The sequence below is a fragment of the Aspergillus caelatus genome, assembly GCF_009193585.1.
Source record: "Aspergillus caelatus strain CBS 763.97 unplaced genomic scaffold BDV27scaffold_2, whole genome shotgun sequence".
Lineage (NCBI taxonomy): Eukaryota > Fungi > Ascomycota > Eurotiomycetes > Eurotiales > Aspergillaceae > Aspergillus > Aspergillus caelatus.
In genome coordinates this window covers 232,700-252,301 of record NW_022475265.1, presented here as the reverse complement: position 1 = coordinate 252,301, position 19,602 = coordinate 232,700, and the positions used below count along the sequence as shown (strand labels likewise).

The following is a 19,602-nucleotide window of genomic DNA, read 5'->3' as shown; positions in this document are numbered from 1 at the left end:
CACTCTAGTCACACTGGCGCTGGTACCTAATCAGTGGGGAGAATAATGAACAAGAAATGTGAATAAGATACCAATAGAAATCGAAAGATATCATTAGCCACTATCAAAATAGAATCCAGATAGTATATAGCGTTGAGGTTCCTCAGGACACCTTCCATCCTGTATTTATTCATCAACTTGCATAACGATTACCTATTGAACTTTGTTCTCCAAACCTTCCTCTAAGACATACAGTTAACAGATTATCCCGAATAATTTCCTCTTTCCTCCTCTCAAGCTCAGCTACATCCCAGTTCGCTGCTACATATCTGCCAGACAGGAAGCTTTTGTCTCCAGTTGACAGCCACACTGCTGTACCACCTGATAATTCTGCAGTATCTCTCATAAACGGCTCTAACCACGAGACACTCGAGCCCATATCTGTGAGGATCATGCCTGGGTGCAGGCTAACAGACGTAATGCTGGGGTACTCATTTTTCAGAAATGCAGTGAGCTGAGTAATGGCTAGCTTGGTCAGACAGTAGGAACTCATTCCTTGGGCGACAATATGACCCGCGGCTGATGTCACATTGATAATCGTTGTTGGGTTTGCAGGATTGGGTCCGATCATTTGTAGAAATGCCTTGGTGACATTATATGTCCCTCGGACGTTAACCTCCTTCACAAAGCACAATCAGCCAGTCTTCATTATGGGTCAGACACCCCATGGTGCCAGTACTCTTTGGAGCGACTTACATGGGTCTCCCACCATTGACTGGAATTCTGCTCCGTAAGTTTCCCCTGCGAAGGAAGTACAGCTGCATTGTTGATAAGGACATGGGGAACGCCAAATTGATCTTTAATCTTATGAAAAACTTCCTTGACCTTTGCCTCGTCACATATATCCAAGACGATAGACAACACACATGTTGACGGATTAATATTTTTAATGAGCTTCTCGGTCTCCGCCAAATTGATAGAGGATCGTGCCAAGATGATGATCGCATCTGCATGGGCATGGGCGAATGATGCTGCAAAGGACTAGAAATGGGTCTTAACGGAATTCTTGGATATCTATTTCCTCGTTATATAAGCTCTAGAAGCGAGGACATACCAAACGTCCAAGACCACGGCTAGCGCCAGTGATAACGATCACCTTTCCCGCCTGGGACAGCTCGGGGCGAGTAGGGTCAATTGTTGGATAAACATCTCGATATGTTTGGCTTGTAAATGCGTCTAGTTTGACAAAGCTGTCAGGGTCAACTTCAGGGCTAGTAGTACCCATAGCCTTCTGTATATTATACTGGGGTTTGTGATGAGAAATGCAAATAGGAAACCAGTAATATGAAGTCAAGAACATAGAAAGAAGCAAGCTTTCCACTATTATTATTTATATTTTTTTTTTCTTTATTTCTTGGCTATTGTTGCCTTTGCCCCTTTGACAATCATGGGATATATCCCACGACAAGGTTTCCACACTTAAGCGTAGAAGTCATGTCGTCAGACGAGGAATTCATTGTCGACCTAGATCATCATATATTTTTTGTTAAGAATCCTTTTAGCTTAGGGCAGGCGAGAGATGACTGTATATTAAGGTTTCACGACCAATGCTTGGGCCAAATTAAGTTGTCGAGACCGAGTCGAGAGCGGTCGACTGGGGTTGAACTCAAGCGGGCCACACATCCGATATACAGAGGCTGCCACTGTCAGATGACATTTCATTTCTGCCTTCCATCCAGGCGATCTTTTGGTCTTTCACTGCACTCGTGAGCTGTCCCAGTTCTGGCTGGGCTGAGTGAAGCCGATAATTAGCGTTGCAAATACGGTGCGACGACTGACGTAGAACATTTAACGGTTAGAATAGGAATAAAATCATGCCGGGACTTGAGCTGGCAAAGGTGCATCTATGGGCATTTTGATCTAGGCGCGAGCACGGCAAGCGTTTTCATGGACGTGTAGAATTACGTAGCATTTGGGGATGTCTTCAATCTAGCGAACAAACTCTCCAGTCAAATCCCTATGGAAGGCGTAGAACAATCATTACAAGACTATATGACCTTTGGGTGGTGGATAGATAGTCTGAGGGCTGATACTTATGGATTGAATTCATATCACTCTTTGGACATTAGAGCTTTTCCTCCTTATTGATTACTAGTAGACTTTAGTGATTGTGAAAAGTTACATTTTACCAAGATAGCCGACTTCTTGCAGAGCCCTTGGAGGAAGCCCCAGGCGTAATATGGGACTTTAGGCCTGGTAATGAGCCCTGCCGAAGGGCAACAGACAAAATCAATTCAGTAATACAATACAGATAGAAAGCAACAAATGGCCCCGAGAGTAAAATATAACCAAAGAACATTTACAGCATATAACAGAAACCCCATGATTAGTTACTTACTCCCCCCTAGACCCAGAGCATCAGTTAAAGTGCCCAAGCCAAAGCCTTCCAGAATCTTGTCTATCCCAAGGCTACCTAACAGCCCCCGAATAAGTCCGCCCAGGCCGAGGCCGTCCAGAAGATTGCTAACCAGGCCCAATACACCAGTAAGTAGAAGACCAACTGCGGCGATAATCTGAAAAAGTGGCTCCGACAGTAAGGCCCACAAAGGGTTGAGATGCTTTTTGGCATGAGGCATGTCGGCAATGAGTCGGCGTCCCTCTTCAATGGTCTCGACGACCGTTTGGGTGAGCTCTTTGAGCAGGTTTGCCAAGGAGTATTGCTCCGGCGTGGCTTCATGAGCCGCGTCGCGAGCTTTTGCTGTCGCTGCAACCTCCCCTGTGGGGTCCAAGGCCCGTAGAGCACCTTTACACTCTTGAAGCATGGAGGCAGCTTCTTCAATTAACGGTTTCACCGTTTTGACCAACTCTTCCTCATCGAGCTCATCTTTCGGCGTTTGGTGGGCCTTCTCTATGTTCTAGCGTGAAAGAAGGGTTACTTGTTTGTCCTTGGCATAAGGGGGAGGGTGAGCGATCTCATACCTGCATGATCTGTCTACAGATCGGTTGCACACTGTCGAGCGTCTGCTGAAGGATTGCGCACATCCTCTTTGCCAACTCTCGGTCCTGTTTCTCTTTCTCCTGTCTTTCGAGCTCCTCGGGAGACAGCTCAGGCTCAGGCTCCGGCTCCGGCTCCGGCTCCTCCTCTGGCAAGTTTTCGAGGAGGGTGCATTCTCCAATCTTGTTCCCATCATTATCTACTACGTACCCATTGTCATCAATCTCTTTACCAATGAGTTGTTGGAGATTCCCTTCAGTCAGCTTGCCAATCAAGTTCCCATCCCGATCGCGAACTTCACCCTCACGGTTGACCTTATAGCCTGCCATAGGATTCACGTCGCGCTGCTTCTCCTCTGGGGTCCACGGTTCTGCCCGGCCTATAACATTTCCAGCCTTATCAAGCAGCTCCCCATCCTCATCGACTGCTCGACCGGCAAGTCGTTGCGGGTCACCTTCGACCAACCGGCCAACAATCTTTTGCTCGGGATCAACAACCATGCCATCCTTCGTCAAAACAAGGCCCTCGAGTCCGAAAAAGGGTCCTTCTTCTCGTTCTTGTTCATTGTCTGGAATGAGCTCAGCCTGCCCTATCACCTTACCACTGTCGCTCCAAATACGGCCCTGTGCGTCGACCTTCTTGCCAACCATATGCTTGATATAGCCAGATGCAACCCGGCCAAAGACAGTTCCTTGCGCGTCCACAACGTTGCCCATTTTGTTAACAGTTTTACCCTCCAACGAAGAGAGGTCCGCCTCTTCCACTTCTTCCTCTGGCGGTTCATATCGTTCAGCACGACCTTTCACATCTCCATATTCGTCGATTATATTTCCTTGCTCATCGACCGTTAGGCCGCGAAGGGTGCTCGGATCGCCTTCTATGACCTTACCAACGATCACCGAATCGCCATCATCGATGAACCCTTCGTCATTCACTTGCAGATCGCGGAACCCGCTGAAGGGTCCTCGAGTTTCACGCTCATTCTCGGGAATGATTTCGACCCGTCCGATAACCTCTCCGCTATCTCCCCAAATATTTCCCTCCTGGTCTACAGATCGTCCCGCGACGGTTTTCAAGTTCCCCTCGACAACCCGAGCAATGGGAACACCTGAAGAGCCCATAATATTCCCGTACTTATTGATCTTGTATCCTTCGAGCATGGAGAGGTCGACCTTCTCAGGTGGAGGCTCTTCTGGTTCCTCCCAGGGTTCTGCACGACCCAGAAGATTGCCACGCTTATCGACCACATCGCCATCGTCGTCGACTGCTCGACCGACGAGCTTCTTCGGATCACCATCAACAATCTTGCCTACTCGCTTGCCATTTGCATCTTGAACCCAGCCGTCCTCAACAACAAACAGGTCATCAAAATCCGCAAACGGGCCCGGTGGGATTTCTTCCACAGGAATTGGTTTGGCTTTACCAATAACTTTGCCCCGGTTATTCCAGAATTGGCCCTGATCATCGAGCTGGAAGCCACTGCGGCAAAGGACCCTAGGGTCTCCCTCGATAAGTTCACCGACGGGAACGCCGTCAGCATTGACAATGCTACCGAATTTGTTGCACGTCAATCCTTCGAGGGTAGAGATATCAGGCAACTGTTCGGCAGCGGCGGCACCAGCTTCGTCTATTGCTGCTTCACCCTCGCCAGCTTTTTCCTCTGCCATTTGAGCGGCTTCGTCGGCCTGCTCCTTGACCCCTTCGATCTTTTCGCCAACCTGCTCCTCGGCACCTTCCATCTTTTCGTCAACCTGTTCCTCGGCACCTTCCATCTTTTCGCCAACCTGCTCCTCGGCACCTTCCATCTTTTCATCAATTGCTCCAGTAGCCTCCTCCATGGAAAGAGGTTCCACACGGCCCAGGAGCTCACCGTTCTCATCATATATCTCTCCTTGCTCGTTCGGAATTTTGTCTACTAGCTTCCTGAGATCACCCTCAACGACCTTGGCCACCGGTTGTTCATCATCATTCAGAATGCGTCCGTCCTCAGTAACAGGAAGACCTTTGGCGGCTTCGAGGCTGGGTGCTTGGCCGATATCTGCCGTACTTTCCTCGGCTGTTCCCTCAGCTATTTCCTCAGCTGTTTCCTCAGGTGCACTCAAAAGGTCGACACGGCCAACGAGGTCTCCATCCTCATCTAATATCTCACCATCAGCTCCAACAGTCATCCCGACCAGGTCGGCAGGATCGCCTTCTACAACCTGACCAACAGCTTGTCCATTCTGATCCAGTATTTGTCCCCCGTCGCTAACCTCAAGTCCCTCTAAGTCAGAGAGACTTGTAGGAAGGTTCTCAGGAGCCTCGGAAACTTTTTCCTGTAGCCCCTCTCCGGCTTGCTCTCCAGCTGATTTGAGCTTTTCTCCCTTCTCCTGGGCATCCCAGCCAAAGTCCTTCGTGGCAGTCTTTCCACCTGGGACACTGCCGCTTGCCTTTTGTGTCGAGCTAGCAGCGATGCCACCAGACTTTGTACTGATATCATCGGCTTCGGATGGCGCCGGGGTTCCAACAGATCCGGACGCACGTTGTTGACCTGGTATGGCTTGCTGTCTCTGCTCGCCCTTCTTAGCCATGCCAGTGCCGATTTTGGGGATTTTGCCACGTTGAGGTCTGGCCTTTGCACCCCTCGTGGAGGGAGCTCTAGGCTGTGCTGTGGATGCCATCTTCAAGCTTGGCTAAGTGTCATGCATCTATATATAGCGCCGTCTACTGATTGGCCTGCACGTGTTATTTTTTTCCCCGTTACTTTGCGTTCTCACCAGGTTAAGTAATGAAAGGACTAGGGGAACAAATGATACGAATGGTAACCGTTTATCCGGAAATTCAAAAAGTGTAGCAGTAGTAGGCAGGTATCTACTCGAAACACCAAGCGCTCGAGATATAATAGTAACTCCTTGAGGAACTAGTATGTTTCGAAAACGGTGATATGACACGTTATGATGGTATTTTCATCATAATGACTACATCACCGTTGAAAGGTCCAAACACATTGCTAGAGAAACATATTATGAGCATTTCTTCGCGACGGATATGTTCGACGCTGTGGTTCCATGGTACTGCAATACTATACGGGATGCAGAACCACGGGCAACCCAGTTTATGACATAAATGTCCAAATGCATAACTAAATGACGGATCTCCACATTCTGTGCCTTGTACTGAGTAGACCCCAGCCCCACTCCTTATATTGTTGAAACCCACTCTTGAATCCCCCATTCAGATAAGTTAGGTGGTCATAGCCATGGCGGCCAATAGAATAGGGACAATATCGTATGACAATGTTCGCTTCCCCGGTTGCCCTGGTAAGGGTCCAGGATATATCGGCGGAATGTACATTGTCATACCCTGTGTAAGTCTCATTCAAAGGTGGGTGTGACTAACTTGGAAACCTTAACCTATCATCATTTGTGCCGGAATCGTGCCGAAATGAAGACTGAACCATGATACCTACACCACGATAGCTTTATACCCAGGGTTCTGTCTACATTTATGTCTCCAGGTTTGGCTCAATGTATTCCTTGACGCGGTCCAAGAATCCACCGTATCATATGGACAGGTCTAGACTGATCGAGGACTACATGAAGGACTCTGAGCTGTCCAAGCTCAACCTGAGTTCAGCCGTGAGCCTGGAGGCCTCTTCAGGCGTCAGATAGGAAGCTTACATGGTTAAACGTAGAGGGATCTTAGAATAATTTTCTCTATCTAGCTTGTTCTTCAATCAGTCAAACTTGCTCACTATGGTCCCTCTGTGGGCTATTATACGTATCAAATGTCGCTGAACTCAAGGATATGGAAGAAAAGATACTATTTGCATTCTGGCTAGTATGAGACCTCTCGGCCTGTATATCTTGGTTATCGTGAATCATCTTTACGGAACCAAGGGGATAAACAGAGTGGTACTTCAAATTCGCGACAGAGAAAAAGACATATTTAGGCTAACTGGTGCTTGTCTCATCGACAGCGGCCATTGCTAAGACGACTTGTAGAGACCCTCCACATGTATAGGATCTTTTTATTTCCTTGTAGATGCAATAGGCAGTTGTCAAAACCCTGACAAGATTCATATTGAGCCCATATCGATAACTATCTATGCGTCAATATCAAGACCTGCAAGCTTGGTTAGCCCAAACACAAGACTCGCAATGCAAACAGGGCGCTCACAGTAGAGCCAAGGTCAGGTCACCGTGTATGGAGGCCTTCAATTCCACTTCTATATCGAGATTCAGATCTAAACGCAGCTTTAACCCCGTATCTTCTTTCTCCTCATTTTTCGCCTGTATGCCCGTCTGGCCCTCTTTTCCAACTTCCCTGCCAGCCCCGCCTCTATAGGTAAGTGGACCAGCCTTTGGCGTGCCTTTTTGGTACGGCTGTAATGCTGTCGCATTCGGATCTTGCGCTGGTTGACGTCTCCCCTGTTGTTCTCTCTGTCGCCACGGTGCGACTTGCGTCTTAGCTTGGGGCTTGGTCTCTGGCTCAGACTCGCTTTCGTATTCAAAGGTAGATTCCGTGTCGGAGCTTAGATCCTGAGAGTACTTGTCTTCGTATCGGGGTTTCGACTGCTTCGTTGCCGGTGTAGCGGTGGCCATCGTGTGTGTATATGTGTTGGAATACAGCCGAGGGCCTAGTTTGACTTATGGGGAGAATAGGGTATATTCTATGCTTATCCAGAGAGGCGACGCGATATGCGCATAGAAGGATAGCTCTGGACCTACGTCATATTGTACGTAACATCTGCAGGAACTCAAGAGAGTGTAGGTCGATCCCTGGAAAGGTTGCATACCTCCTTCTGGATGAACTCTCCAGTATACTTATTGCCACCCAGAAGTTGATATGTGTGTACATCAATCAGTATGCATTCCAGCTACCATGTGCGACTCCACCATCAAGTGCATATTTACCAGTAATGTGATTGAAAGCGAAGGCAAGCAATGTCTAGTCACCTCACCCCCATGTGGAAGTCCGCGGATAAAGGGACCCTTAAGCCACACAGACACACAGGTCCTGTAAGTCTGACCCCGCAATGTGCATGAGGCAAATTGTTCAATGGCAACTTAATATTAGAGGACTCGTCCGGCCTTTTCCATTCACCAAGTTTGGGCACCGGAAGCACGTCCCACCACTCACGCTCGATATATGCTTTTGCTCGTATTGTTCGTGCTTCCATGATATGACAATACATGAATGCGGCGAACTCGTCTCTCATTTGTGTTCGGTTCAAAGATATTCTATATCAACGCCACCTGCCGATCTTTTAGCGACGCCACAAGGCAATACATGATATCATGAGCACCGATTTACTCCTCTTCTAATGTGCAAATCGCATATCCACACCTCTGGGAACTGGCACACTGAGAGCACGCCCAAACTCTATGCTTGTACACGCGTTCAGCAGGAGACATTAACCGGCCTAAACCACGGATGACAAACATCCTAGAAGCATTATTCCCATCGGGGCGACATCATTGACTAGTACTCGCTCCTATCAAGAGGTACTAGTTGACCAACAGGTAGAAGCGGAACCACCATTTGAGAGTTAAAACAAGGGGCCGAACTAGCGGACAAAACCTTCTATTTCGGCTGTAGTAGCCAGCTCGTTTGAGTCGCTACCTACACATCCTGACTCATTTCCATATCCTTCGACCATTACAGCCGGACCCATTGACATCACAGTGACATTGCTACTAATAAGCTAATGAGCTTTTCTCGAAGATGGTTGCTACCTGCCCCATGGATGAGAATTCCTCCCGCCTCCTCCTAATTATGTAAAGCTCCAATACGACCTCGCATTCTCACTTCACATTGCTTTTTAGTTGAGATGGCCGAGTCACCGAAACCGAGCCAAATCGAAGATACAAAACCAGATTCCACTATCCAGCAGCCGCCTGCCAGGCGTAAACCACCCAAGCTACGAAAGAAACAGGCTACGGCCGAAGAAACAAACAAGCAACAATCTGGTAATCCGGATACAGCAGGGAGCTCATCACCGGATATACCACAGACCTCTCCGCCCAACGAAGCTCGTGAGCCAGAGAGCATGGATGCCAACCAGGGGGATACTGAAAGTGTTGATGCTCAATCCTCGGGACCGGAGATGCAGCCCGAGCCACAGGCAGCACCAGCCCCCAAACGAGAGACAATGGAGGAAGATCAGCCAGCTCAGAATCTCCCGCGACGTAGACGACGTCGGCGGGGGCAGCAAGAGATGGTTCCTTTGGGTAATGTCGGGGATGTGGGCAACACAGTGAACGAGGCTGGGGAGCTTGTACAAGCCGCGGGGTCCAAAGCTGTCAACACGGTCACCGATACCGCTGGAAAGGTGGTCGGTGGTGCTCTTTCTGGAGGACAGTCGGAGGATAAGAAAGGCAAGGACGAGCAGCTACGGCTGCGACTGGACTTAAACCTGGATATTGAAGTCCAACTTAAAGCAAAGATCCATGGCGATCTGACTCTTCAGCTACTGTAAGTGCCTATGTTTATTGCTCATGGTGGTTGGTGTCCTGTGCTAACAACAATGCTTCGGCAGAAACTAGAAAATGAATTCAAGCCTGTACTTGCTTGTTTTGTTTCCTAATCGCGTTCAATTTCGGCGGTTGATTTCCTTTACTATATATAAAGGCCTTTTGGTCACTGAATGTATATTACATGGTGGACGTGTATGGATCGATGTTTAAATGATGTCAAATTAGCAAGAGTAAAAATATACAAAGGAGGTATCTAAGCTATTGCGAGTTCTCGTTATCAAGCATACGGATCATTTAAACAATAATTGGAATGATCGCCACAAACATGTAGTGCATCCTTACCTAGATGGAGGATTGTTATGGAAAGAAATCCTCTCCTAGCCTGAAGTAACCCCGGCTGGTTAGCAGTTTATGCAGCGATGGGGGCAAAGTCGCCGCAATTAACATGTTTAGAGGGAGAATTTAGTAAAGCAAGAAAAACCGAAAGAAAAACGAAAGCAAGGAGGATTATTCTGTACTACAAATTTCGTTGCTTTTATATAGCTCTCGTCAGCAACATTACTAGAATGGCTCGAGGACCCCCGCACATCCCAAAATCGGGACAACAATATGGGTACTCGTCGGCATTTATTGCTTTCTAAGTTGCCGATCGCGCTGGTAATGATAAGTATATTTTTCTTACGGGGTTTTGTGCCAGAAGGCGTCGCCGACATTGTATCCCTGCAAGATCCATCGAGCGACTGCTTAATGTATATCCGATCCATCCACCTGTGCAGCCATGGATGCAATTTCAGGCTCCATGCTTTGTTCCTTATCGTGCAGAAGAATCTTCTTTGCGGCCTCCCTTCCAGTAATCGGGAGAGCAGTGATCCCTTTGGCCTGCTCAGGAACTGAGTTACGGTCAATCAGACCAACTTGAACAAGGACACTTGCTTGATCCCAGTATATGTGTTCCGAATATAGTTTTCCACCACGGAGTGTTACAATGCTGATAAGTACTATCTCCACCTGTCGGTCGGTTGGCTGCAAGCCAGGAAGGATCCACGGCATTTCTTGAGTATGTTTGAACGTCACATATATCTCGTCCACTACTCTATCTGCACCGATTGTCCGGGAAAGTAAACGGAGACGCATCGAGGGTGGCCTGCCCTGTAGAAAGGATGTTTTGTAAAATTGATGAAGAGCCTTTATGCCACTAGCACCTTTCAGTGTCGGGGTATATGTGACCGTGGGAGTTTCCTCCGTGGTATAATTGCTCATCGCGGTAGGCATATCAGATGAGAAATACTTCTCTTCGAAGCCGTCAACAGCCACTCGCCACTATTTGAATATAGGTTCGAGAATGGCGCTGTACCGGACACTTACCCTGTTGAACATCTTCCCAAGTCTTTTCCAAATCTAGCTGCTTCTGAAACCCACTTTGCAGAACGGACAAAGTCCGGGTCCATGCAATCTCAGTGGCTACCGGATCATAATTGTCCAAGTCACTTTCTGCAAATCCTGGACCTATGCCAGGGTATGAGTATGCCGGATATCCGAAGTCCAGCCGGTCTCCCGTACCCTGCCCTGCCCCGACACGTCGTTTAACAATATGTCTCTTATGATCGTGAGAAGCAGAGAGCACCTGGACTGTTTGATCTGCGAGGTGCACAAGGACGCGCATAGATGAGGCGTAACGGCATTCAGGATCCGGGATTCGCGATGGGTAGTACGCTACGAGGGCGCAAAGCTTGCTCGTGTTAGTGACTTTGAGATAATGCTCGAGACAAAATGCAGCCGCATCGCCGAAGCCTCAACGTGTAGATTCACAAATTTAGCCGAGTCCCTGGCCCGATTTGCATAAAACATTAGCTATACATACCTATCACTGCGTATGATTCGCTGACCCCAAGTCCCTGCTTCACAGCATTCAGCTCGTGAACATAGTGGCGATCATCGTAGTTATAAGTGATAAAAGTCGTATCAAACCCCTCGAGCTCACACCAGTGTAGTAACTTGTTATCAAAGTCATCCGTTGCTGCTGTTATGCAAAGCCGACAGGCCTTGGCTGCGAAAGAAAGCGAACTCATTGCGGCGTTCAAGACTGCTTTGCCGCCCGCGGTCAAACAGGACACAAATAACTGTAAGATAAAATATAGTGGCACGCACATTGTATAAAAATTATGTTTGACAGACGCGAAGGGTTGTGCTCACAAACATTAGGAGCAGACAAGCGTAATCTCAATAGTCGGTTAGTTGTGGCGTGATAGGAGGATTAGGGCTCTTTGTGCTGAGCTCTACCCAGGATCCGAGGCAAGCCACGCACGTCACAGAACCAGAGCCATTCATCTTAGTACCAGACACAGCCAAGGGCCTTGTTATTCAAGTTCCTTCTCCATGACATCTGACTAGCTATGTACTATTCTGCCGAGATTGCCGTTGTAGAGTCAGTCAACTTCGGTCCCTCCCTGAGAATCTTGGTACGGTAACAATAGGTAACAATATCATGTTTATATCGTGGTAATCAACAGAATCAGTTCTAGAGATCTCACCTCCTTAGTTCATCAGAAGTCATGCCCAAATTATGTCAGCCTTTTGGACGTCTTGTTTCAGTGTCTCACTCCCGATGCTATCCAGTGGAGAAGAGTTTGCTTATGTCGTATTCCACGGAAATCGCTCCCACTACCCTGACTCCAAATGCACTAAAAAATTAGGTTGCAAGCTCTTCTGCTCCGCTTCCCCTCGTTTCTTTTTTTTTCTTTTGCCCAGGATGATCACCATAAGCCATCAAATACGGGGATCAGGAAAGCTGTAGCATATTGAAGAGTGTTATTTATTGGATCGTGGACGGTTGGGCGAGGAAGTACTCTAAGTTAGAAGATAGCCTTAACATCTTCATCTATTATGTATGTATGCCGCGGGAAAAAAAAAATGAAAATAAAAAATAAAACAAGGTTTACTTAGTGTTCTCTCCTAAGACGACGCTATTGAGAGGAAAATCGCCATAAGGGGATTCTGCTAGAACAGAAATGAAGCTGGGGTGCAATATCAAAGTATAATGCAAGCAAAATCCCTCCCTCAATTTCTCCAATGCTACCACCACTTTCTAGGATGAGCCCTAAATATATTCCAATTTCGCGTTGTGCTCTTTACTGAAACTCGATGAATCCGGTGTTCCATATTTGCTCAGTACCAGAGTCGTCTGATCACCTTCGAAACGTTGAACAACAGCGGTAGGCTCTCCAGCATCATTGCAATACGCCAGTTCGACCTCCATATTGTGTTCAACGATGCCCTTTTTCTCTCTGGCCCCTACCTTTCGGAACATGAATTTGCTGGCACGGGACTGACGGGCATAGAACAAGTAACCGAAAAATCTGCCTTTGTAACTGCCGGATGTGTCGGCGGCAAGATAGGTGTTACGCTGTGGGGCGCGGATGAGGTACGGGACGTTCAATTGTAACTGCTGGGAGTGTTAGAAGCAAAAATGACATCGGATGACTGATAATACTTGGGACGTCATACCGTTGGCTTTGCATTCAGCTCAACCACAACTTCGACCTCGAAATCGCAGCCTGCATTATGATTGTCGATTTTATCAATCCCAATATATTCCTTGAAATCATCGGTAAAGGACGGGCTTGCGACTCGCTTTTCGAAAGCACCGTAAAACTGCAACATAACGGGATCTAAGACTTCCGCAAAGGCAAATCCAAGATTAGTAGTGATTTTATTGTCCCTCTCTAGCTCCGTCTTATACCGCTGCAGGTAGTTATCTAATAGCATGTTAGATATGTAGGTTTAGTCTTTCGTGGAATGAGATTATTCATTCAATCACTTACACAAGTTCTTTCTCTGATCCTTTTTACGCACTCCGTAGAATTCATCATCTCCAACCTCTTCTTGTTTATTAGCCCGGAGGCGGAACTTGCAAGCAACCGAATGTCTGGATTCCTTTCGAATTGCGTCAAAGTGGCTTGGAATATGCTTAAAGTCTTGGAAAGTCCCGATAAGATCACCCAAAGCCATTACGTCTTTTTGCTATGAAGAGAATGTTAGTATAAGAGCCGAGCCATACTCGGATATCAAATGAGACGTACATTGATGACTCTCCAGTTGGTAAATGGTTTAACAGTGGGGCACCAGTTTGGAGGGCTAAACGAACGTTAGCTCCTTGCACATCTCATTCTCAGTGCCTCCTTACTCATTACAAAGGATTGTGTCGCCGCCCCGGGCCTCCCAGGTGAGCTGGTTTGTCATTTGACTCCTCGAGGTATTATTGGAACTGTTGGCCTGGTTCTCCTGCGTGTAGCTGGCAGAGGCAGAAAATGCCCCGTAAGAAAATGAAGCACTAGCACTAGCCTTCATGGCATTAGCCTTCTCTTCTGCCCTGGCCGAATCCTTCGATGTAAATTGTTCTGAAGCAACGAGCTTTCCACCAAGCTCAACATTGGTCGCAAAGAAATGGCCTATGATGGATTCAGGTTATGAGATATTCTCTTTGAGTGAGCAAACAGGAGGTCTCCTACCAAAGTCCTGGTGAAACTTTATTAGACTATCCGGACACTTGACTTCCTGTAATGCCGTTTTGCATTCCTCCGTCAGCTCCAAGCTTCTGGAGTCGAGGTGTAGGACCACCCTGGGGAACTATGAAAGCTGGTTAGCCTCCAGTGATGGATACAATTGCCAAAGCGTGCGGCCAACATTATAGGTGATGTTCATGGACCTCGCTGATTTAGAGGTTGATGTAGCGAGGGCTTGCCTGTCGCTGTTACTAAAACCGCCTTTGACAGACAAACTCGCGCCAAAAAGGCTTCCGCCACTGTATAATTCAATCAGTATACTAGGGTGTCACGGAGTGCGAATCGTGGCTTACGCCGAGGCTTCAATATCCATCTGGGAAAAAGAGCTGGAAGCGACACTTTCAGACAATGAACTCGCCGTTTCAAAGACATTGACATAGGAGTCATCTGTAACAACATATCGAGGAATTCGGTACTCTCCCTATTTGCTATCAGCGTGGTGGGCAAGGGAAATAAGTAGATTATTGGGTCTCAAGCTCACCTCGACACGGATGGATTTGTCGGCTTTTTCGAAAGAAAATATCTTTCTAGGGGCAGTAGAGAAAGCTACAAATAATAGAGTGAGTTATTATGCGTAGAACCCACTTTCGCAAGGAAGACATACCGGCAAATGGGGCTTTGTCGATCCTTTTAAACGCTTTAGTTCCATTCTCCAGTTCTGAAAACACCACCCGATGGCCGTTCAGATATTGCGTGTTGCGCATAACAATGTCCCAGTCTTCCTGGGACAAAGCCGCCGCCGTTCTGATTTATTATCAGTCAACTTGTGCACAGGGTCATGGTATAAAATCTCAACATACACAACGTCGCCTCCAGCAGCAGCTTTAAAATTGTCATGATTGTATTTGCTAGCCAGCTCCTTAAGAGTGGCTGTAATCAGCTCGGGTTTGTTTTTCTGTTCATTATTAGGGGAGGACGCATTAATTTAAGGAATTTACAAACCACAAGGTCCATATCTAACTTGCTATCAAGAAGGTCCTGCGCCTGCTTACTCAGTGACTTTTCTTTAGTAGACTTTTCCGGTGACTCAAAACAAAGATCATGAACATGAGTGCCCTCCGGCAGCTTCACCTTCGAGTCCTAAATGGATATTGAGCTTGTCGCCTTAGGCCTTTCCTTGACATATTACCATACCTGATCCGAACTCTCGGTGACGAGGGCCTTATAGAGGCTCCAACTGAAATCATCACCCACGCGAGCACCATCTTTGCCACAGAATGCAAACCGTGCCCTGAGCATGAATTAGTTACTGTTGCTACCATGCATCATGGTGGATATGAATAGTTTACTTTGCTGAATCTAGCTTCTTAGCGGACACCAATAACTGTCTAATATCATGTAAAGTGGCCTTTTCTTCGATATCTTTCTCGATATTGACGCGATTCGTCAGCTTGACCTCCCCCGTCTTGTCCACAGTTTTGATATTGAAAAGATGAGAGGCAGTCATCATGCAATCGGACTCGGATATGTAAGGAGTAGCTTTTATGTCAAATAGTATAAGAGGTACTAAAGCCCATGAAAATGCGTGGTCTAGCAGCAGTGGACTGCCGTTCTTTATAGCTAGTTTAGAAACAGGTGAGGCGTGATCTTCCACTTACTCCAGTCCACCTCAACTGGCTGGTAGAAATGAATGTTATTATTACATGAACGAATCAATCTATGTAAATATTTAAATCGTTATATTTTCATCGTTCAGCTGGCCATCCTTCAGACCAAAACTCCACATCAGCTGAAGATTCTCAAGCGTGGCTAACTATGATTGGCATCCGGCAAATGCTGATCGGCGAGGTACAGCTATTCGAAGGGGCCCAACATAACCACTTATACGATTGGAAGCCGTAATCTGTATGGCCCCTGTGGGTCAATTAGTGGGGGTATTTCAGACCCATATCGAGAACTTCGACGATCAAATGCGGTGAGGAAACACCGGGAACCACGACAAGTACCACCTCGTATCAATATAGGTATCTTCTGCTATGGCTTTTGCATATCATCTATGGCTCGAGACCATTTCATTATTCATAGACTCCACACCATGGTATATATCAAATACAACATAGTACCTTAGTGGACGCATGTCGATGCTGCCTAAATAAGTCTTGCGCTGTTATTCTTCCTACGGACTACACGGGAGGGATCTTTGATATGACAGAGTGTTTTGCCACCATTTATTCTCATGGACCCAAGCCTCACGAGAGTAGCCCTTTGTCATTGAGCACAAGGATTATCGTCATTGTGCTTAGCACCTCTGCGGCGTGCCACACCCTCGTCACATAGTCACCAAAAAGAAACCGTATTGACCCAACCCACATATCCTCTCAGACGTAAAAGGCACACTACAGTTCAGCCCGCAAGTGCCAAGCCAACATCCAGAATCCCCCAGATTGAGAATCAGTGATCACACACCCAACCCCAAACTTAGCCACCACGCGAGCACCCCGCTATCCCATACCTCTACCGAAGCATTCCCCATAAACTACCCCCTGTTGTACTTGTAACGCACTGACCGCCAATGCACGGTCCAACCGGCACATACATAAAGAACGCGAATATCGAGGACCCGACTGGTCAAGATCACTCCCGCAATATCCGCAATACCCTACCTACTTCCCACCGAACCCTTTCCATCCGCTCCATGCGTAGCCAACGTAACCCCCACATACTCAGAATTGCCACTAATGAGCAGGCTAGACAGGGATATGACCCAGATTCCTGGGTCCTGGAACCGGGAAAGGCCTTGCCTTTGTTTCTACCCCGGACTTGAGCCATGGGCGGGAGTGGTAGCTGTTTAAGACGTCATGTTTGTGACTACTTAATATCATATGAATCTTTTCTTTTGCTTTTGTAGTTTCTCTACTATCTACGTTATAATATCCATCATATTTGGTTATCCAAACATTCTACAAAAACCATGTATTCGAAAAAGAATACGACCGTCCTCCCCTACATTTCCCCAGACCAAGTCTCGAAACGGAACGGAGTGGATAACCCCGAGATTTGTACGTCAACTACAATTACAACAATTACCCTAGAAGCCGAAGTACAAAGGAACTAACATAAGCAGGGTTGGTGATTGATGACATCGTCTACGACTGTACACCCTTTCTATCTGGACATCCTGGGGGTGAGGCTGTGTTGAGACGGTTCGCTGGGTTCGACTGTTCATGTATGTTTTCCCCTTAAACATCTAAGCTTGCTTAAGATGCATTTCAAACAGCAAGAGTAAGAGCTAATGCAGCAAACAGGGCAGTACCATGCTATCCATGGGGAACGACGAAAGGTCTTCGCAAACAAATCATTAGAAAAACTAAGAGTTGGATGGACGGAGGGAGTCAGCAATCCATATTCTAAACCAGAATGGGTCGAATAGCTTATATATTACAATAATATAATCAATCATTCTATCTCCAAAGTTGATTGTATAGTATACTTTGTGACTACATTCTCTAAACAGAACTCATCAACAAGAGAAAGAATCAATATTCCTGCTCCGCCAACCTAGGAAACGTAGTCGAAAAGTCCAATGCATCCCGTACAAAGATATCCCAGTCATAGCTATAATTCAATGAAGCCGGATCCATTGGATTAAGCAGCGTGTCTGCAGACCAGGTATCCTCCGTACAGGTGCCCCCAAGAGGTGATACAGACCCATTCAATTGCTCTTCGGCCGTTGGATCATCTGGCTTACCTTGGCTTGATCCTACGGATTCATTCAACAGGGCCGCATCCTGTTCTTTCCGTTTCTGAGATAATCTGACTAGGAAGTCGATGTTTTTGTATGCTTTTCGTGCCTTTTGTGTAGCGAAGTGGTCGGCTGCTTTCTTCAGCGTAGCGAGTGAATCCTTCACGTGGACGAGTGATTTCCGCGTATCCATTGCGAGAAGAATGCATGTAAATTGGAATGGGACGTTACTAACATGCCACCAAGGACAGCTAGCATCGATGGATCTGGATGAAGCGGCGAGGCCTCTACAGCCTAATCGAATGACCCGGTCGACGATAGATGTCATATTAGCGGTTGAGTTCAGTAATTGCAGGCGGCGATAGATAGTAAAGGCGAGCACACTCTGAGATAGAATGACAGCGTCGGATTCAAATTGAAAATCTTCCAGCCGGACAAGCGACTCTTCCAACTCCAATACTTGGACCGTCTGGTCCGGGTCTAACTTTTCCGATAACTGGAACAGTGAAATGAGATCACTTGTAGGATCCCCAGCTTTTAGCGTAGGAGCCGGGCACTGAGCACCTCGAATGACGACCTGCGATCGACCATACTCGAAAGAAATCCATGTATTGAGTAACTTGGCAATCCAGAACAACCGTCGTCTACATTCCACGTTTTCCGGCTGGCCGCCGGGGTTAATCTCTGGAAAAACCAGTGAGCCACGAGTGGACTCACGATGTAACCCAGCAGCCTCGACAATATGCATCGTTGTGCATGAGGCTATCCACGCAGCATGCGGCGTACTGTGGCATCTCAAATACATGGTGCGTAGCAACCAGCCCTCCACATCGTGGACCCCCGGACTGACAACCAACGTACTCGTCGTCTCGAGAATATCCTTCGCGCAGTCAATCAAATGACGTTCCTGTTCGCTTGCTTTTGACCGAGATGAGAACAATGATCCTAATGCCCCGACCCCGCACAGAACAGCATCATACTCGTTTGACGCACAGGGATCCTCCCACCTCCTCCCCGCCTGCCCAGCCACAACCTCCAGATCCAAAAACCCATACACAGGATGAATCTTTTCGACATAAACACCAAACAACTTCTGCCACGCAGCCTGCGACAAAATCCAGGTAATGCTCTTTTCCGAACGATGCGGACTCCGGCGCACACCCAAGTTCCACCCGGAGCCGTGCTGCATAGAAGGCGCATGGTCGGGACTCAGCTTAAGGCCCAGTAACTGTGGAAAGATGACCCCGGAGTTGGCTTCCATTGATTTCTCTTCAGTTGGTCGACGGCTACTGGGTTCCAGAGTCGTAGAAGAAGGCGGTACTGGACCGGGCGATGGCAGTGTAACTGGTGGCGAGAATGTTTGTCCGGCGGCTACGGTCGTGAGTCGCCTTTTGCGAGGAGGAGGCTCATAACAGCAACGGTAATCATATCGACTGCAGGATTCGCATGGTGTTTGACCGTCGCATTTGCGTTTCCGGATCTTGCACGCCTCACAGGCGAGCCTGGTGCGGCGGCGTCGGGTTTGTGGGGGTTGCTCTGGGGGAGGGTCGGTGTCCATTGTATATGATCTACTGGCTTTGAAATCACTGAGTCTACCTTTTCTTCCCATATATCACTGCTGTCCTAAGCCGTAGATCGGGCGAGTCGACAATATGTGTAACCACGAGCGAGAGGGATAGGGTTGGTCGGGTCAGTCGTATAAGAAAGTACGGGCGGACCCACAGGTTATAACAAGGATAAATGCGGGGAAGACTGGTTCTGTTTCTTTGTTTTCCCCTCCTTTTCTGCCCCGGATTTATGGTCAAACTGGAGGCTGCTGTCAGAGCCGAAGGATCATTAACATTTAAACTAGACCAGAATGACGACGCTCGCTATTAAAGCAATACGAGGGGGCAAGTCCAGACCGCCCATTTGCTCGGTACTCTC

The 19,602-nt window shown here is 47.6% G+C and overlaps 7 protein-coding genes across 7 annotated transcripts; 2 read left to right on the top strand and 5 right to left on the bottom strand.

Annotated features, from left to right (window-relative positions):
- Positions 1-93: 93 nt before the first annotated feature.
- Positions 94-5,634, bottom strand: BDV27DRAFT_151920 (uncharacterized protein; the record flags this gene model as incomplete). The annotated part of the gene is made up of 6 exons (XM_032071451.1): positions 94-159; positions 233-658; positions 736-1,020; positions 1,094-1,215; positions 2,378-2,894; positions 2,959-5,634. The coding sequence occupies 6 exons, from the start codon at positions 5,632-5,634 to the stop codon at positions 94-96; spliced, it is 4,092 nt and encodes a 1,363-aa protein (XP_031933743.1).
- A 1,494-nt stretch (positions 5,635-7,128) lies between these two features.
- On the bottom strand, positions 7,129-7,557 carry BDV27DRAFT_151919 (uncharacterized protein; the record flags this gene model as incomplete). The annotated part of the gene is made up of 1 exon (XM_032071450.1): positions 7,129-7,557. The coding sequence occupies one exon, from the start codon at positions 7,555-7,557 to the stop codon at positions 7,129-7,131; it is 429 nt and encodes a 142-aa protein (XP_031933742.1).
- Positions 7,558-8,786: 1,229 nt separating this feature from the next.
- Positions 8,787-9,434, top strand: BDV27DRAFT_140262 (uncharacterized protein; the record flags this gene model as incomplete). Its single annotated transcript, XM_032069618.1, has 1 exon — positions 8,787-9,434. The coding sequence occupies one exon, from the start codon at positions 8,787-8,789 to the stop codon at positions 9,432-9,434; it is 648 nt and encodes a 215-aa protein (XP_031933741.1).
- A 742-nt stretch (positions 9,435-10,176) lies between these two features.
- BDV27DRAFT_151917 (uncharacterized protein) lies at positions 10,177-11,501 on the bottom strand (the record flags this gene model as incomplete). The annotated part of the gene is made up of 3 exons (XM_032071449.1): positions 10,177-10,724; positions 10,798-11,223; positions 11,294-11,501. The coding sequence occupies 3 exons, from the start codon at positions 11,499-11,501 to the stop codon at positions 10,177-10,179; spliced, it is 1,182 nt and encodes a 393-aa protein (XP_031933740.1).
- A 1,028-nt stretch (positions 11,502-12,529) lies between these two features.
- On the bottom strand, positions 12,530-15,441 carry BDV27DRAFT_140260 (uncharacterized protein; the record flags this gene model as incomplete). Its single annotated transcript, XM_032069617.1, has 14 exons — positions 12,530-12,874; positions 12,937-13,187; positions 13,254-13,452; positions 13,512-13,566; positions 13,616-13,880; positions 13,941-14,058; positions 14,116-14,233; positions 14,288-14,415; positions 14,476-14,540; positions 14,599-14,738; positions 14,795-14,889; positions 14,937-15,050; positions 15,129-15,225; positions 15,284-15,441. 14 exons carry the CDS (start codon positions 15,439-15,441, stop codon positions 12,530-12,532), a joined length of 2,148 nt encoding a protein of 715 aa, XP_031933739.1.
- A 1,464-nt stretch (positions 15,442-16,905) lies between these two features.
- BDV27DRAFT_151915 (cytochrome b5-like heme/steroid binding domain-containing protein) lies at positions 16,906-17,364 on the top strand (the record flags this gene model as incomplete). The annotated part of the gene is made up of 3 exons (XM_032071448.1): positions 16,906-16,993; positions 17,059-17,160; positions 17,240-17,364. 3 exons carry the CDS (start codon positions 16,906-16,908, stop codon positions 17,362-17,364), a joined length of 315 nt encoding a protein of 104 aa, XP_031933738.1.
- A 106-nt stretch (positions 17,365-17,470) lies between these two features.
- Positions 17,471-19,234, bottom strand: BDV27DRAFT_140259 (uncharacterized protein; the record flags this gene model as incomplete). The annotated part of the gene is made up of 1 exon (XM_032069616.1): positions 17,471-19,234. The coding sequence occupies one exon, from the start codon at positions 19,232-19,234 to the stop codon at positions 17,471-17,473; it is 1,764 nt and encodes a 587-aa protein (XP_031933737.1).
- Between the last annotated feature and the right edge of the window lie 368 nt (positions 19,235-19,602).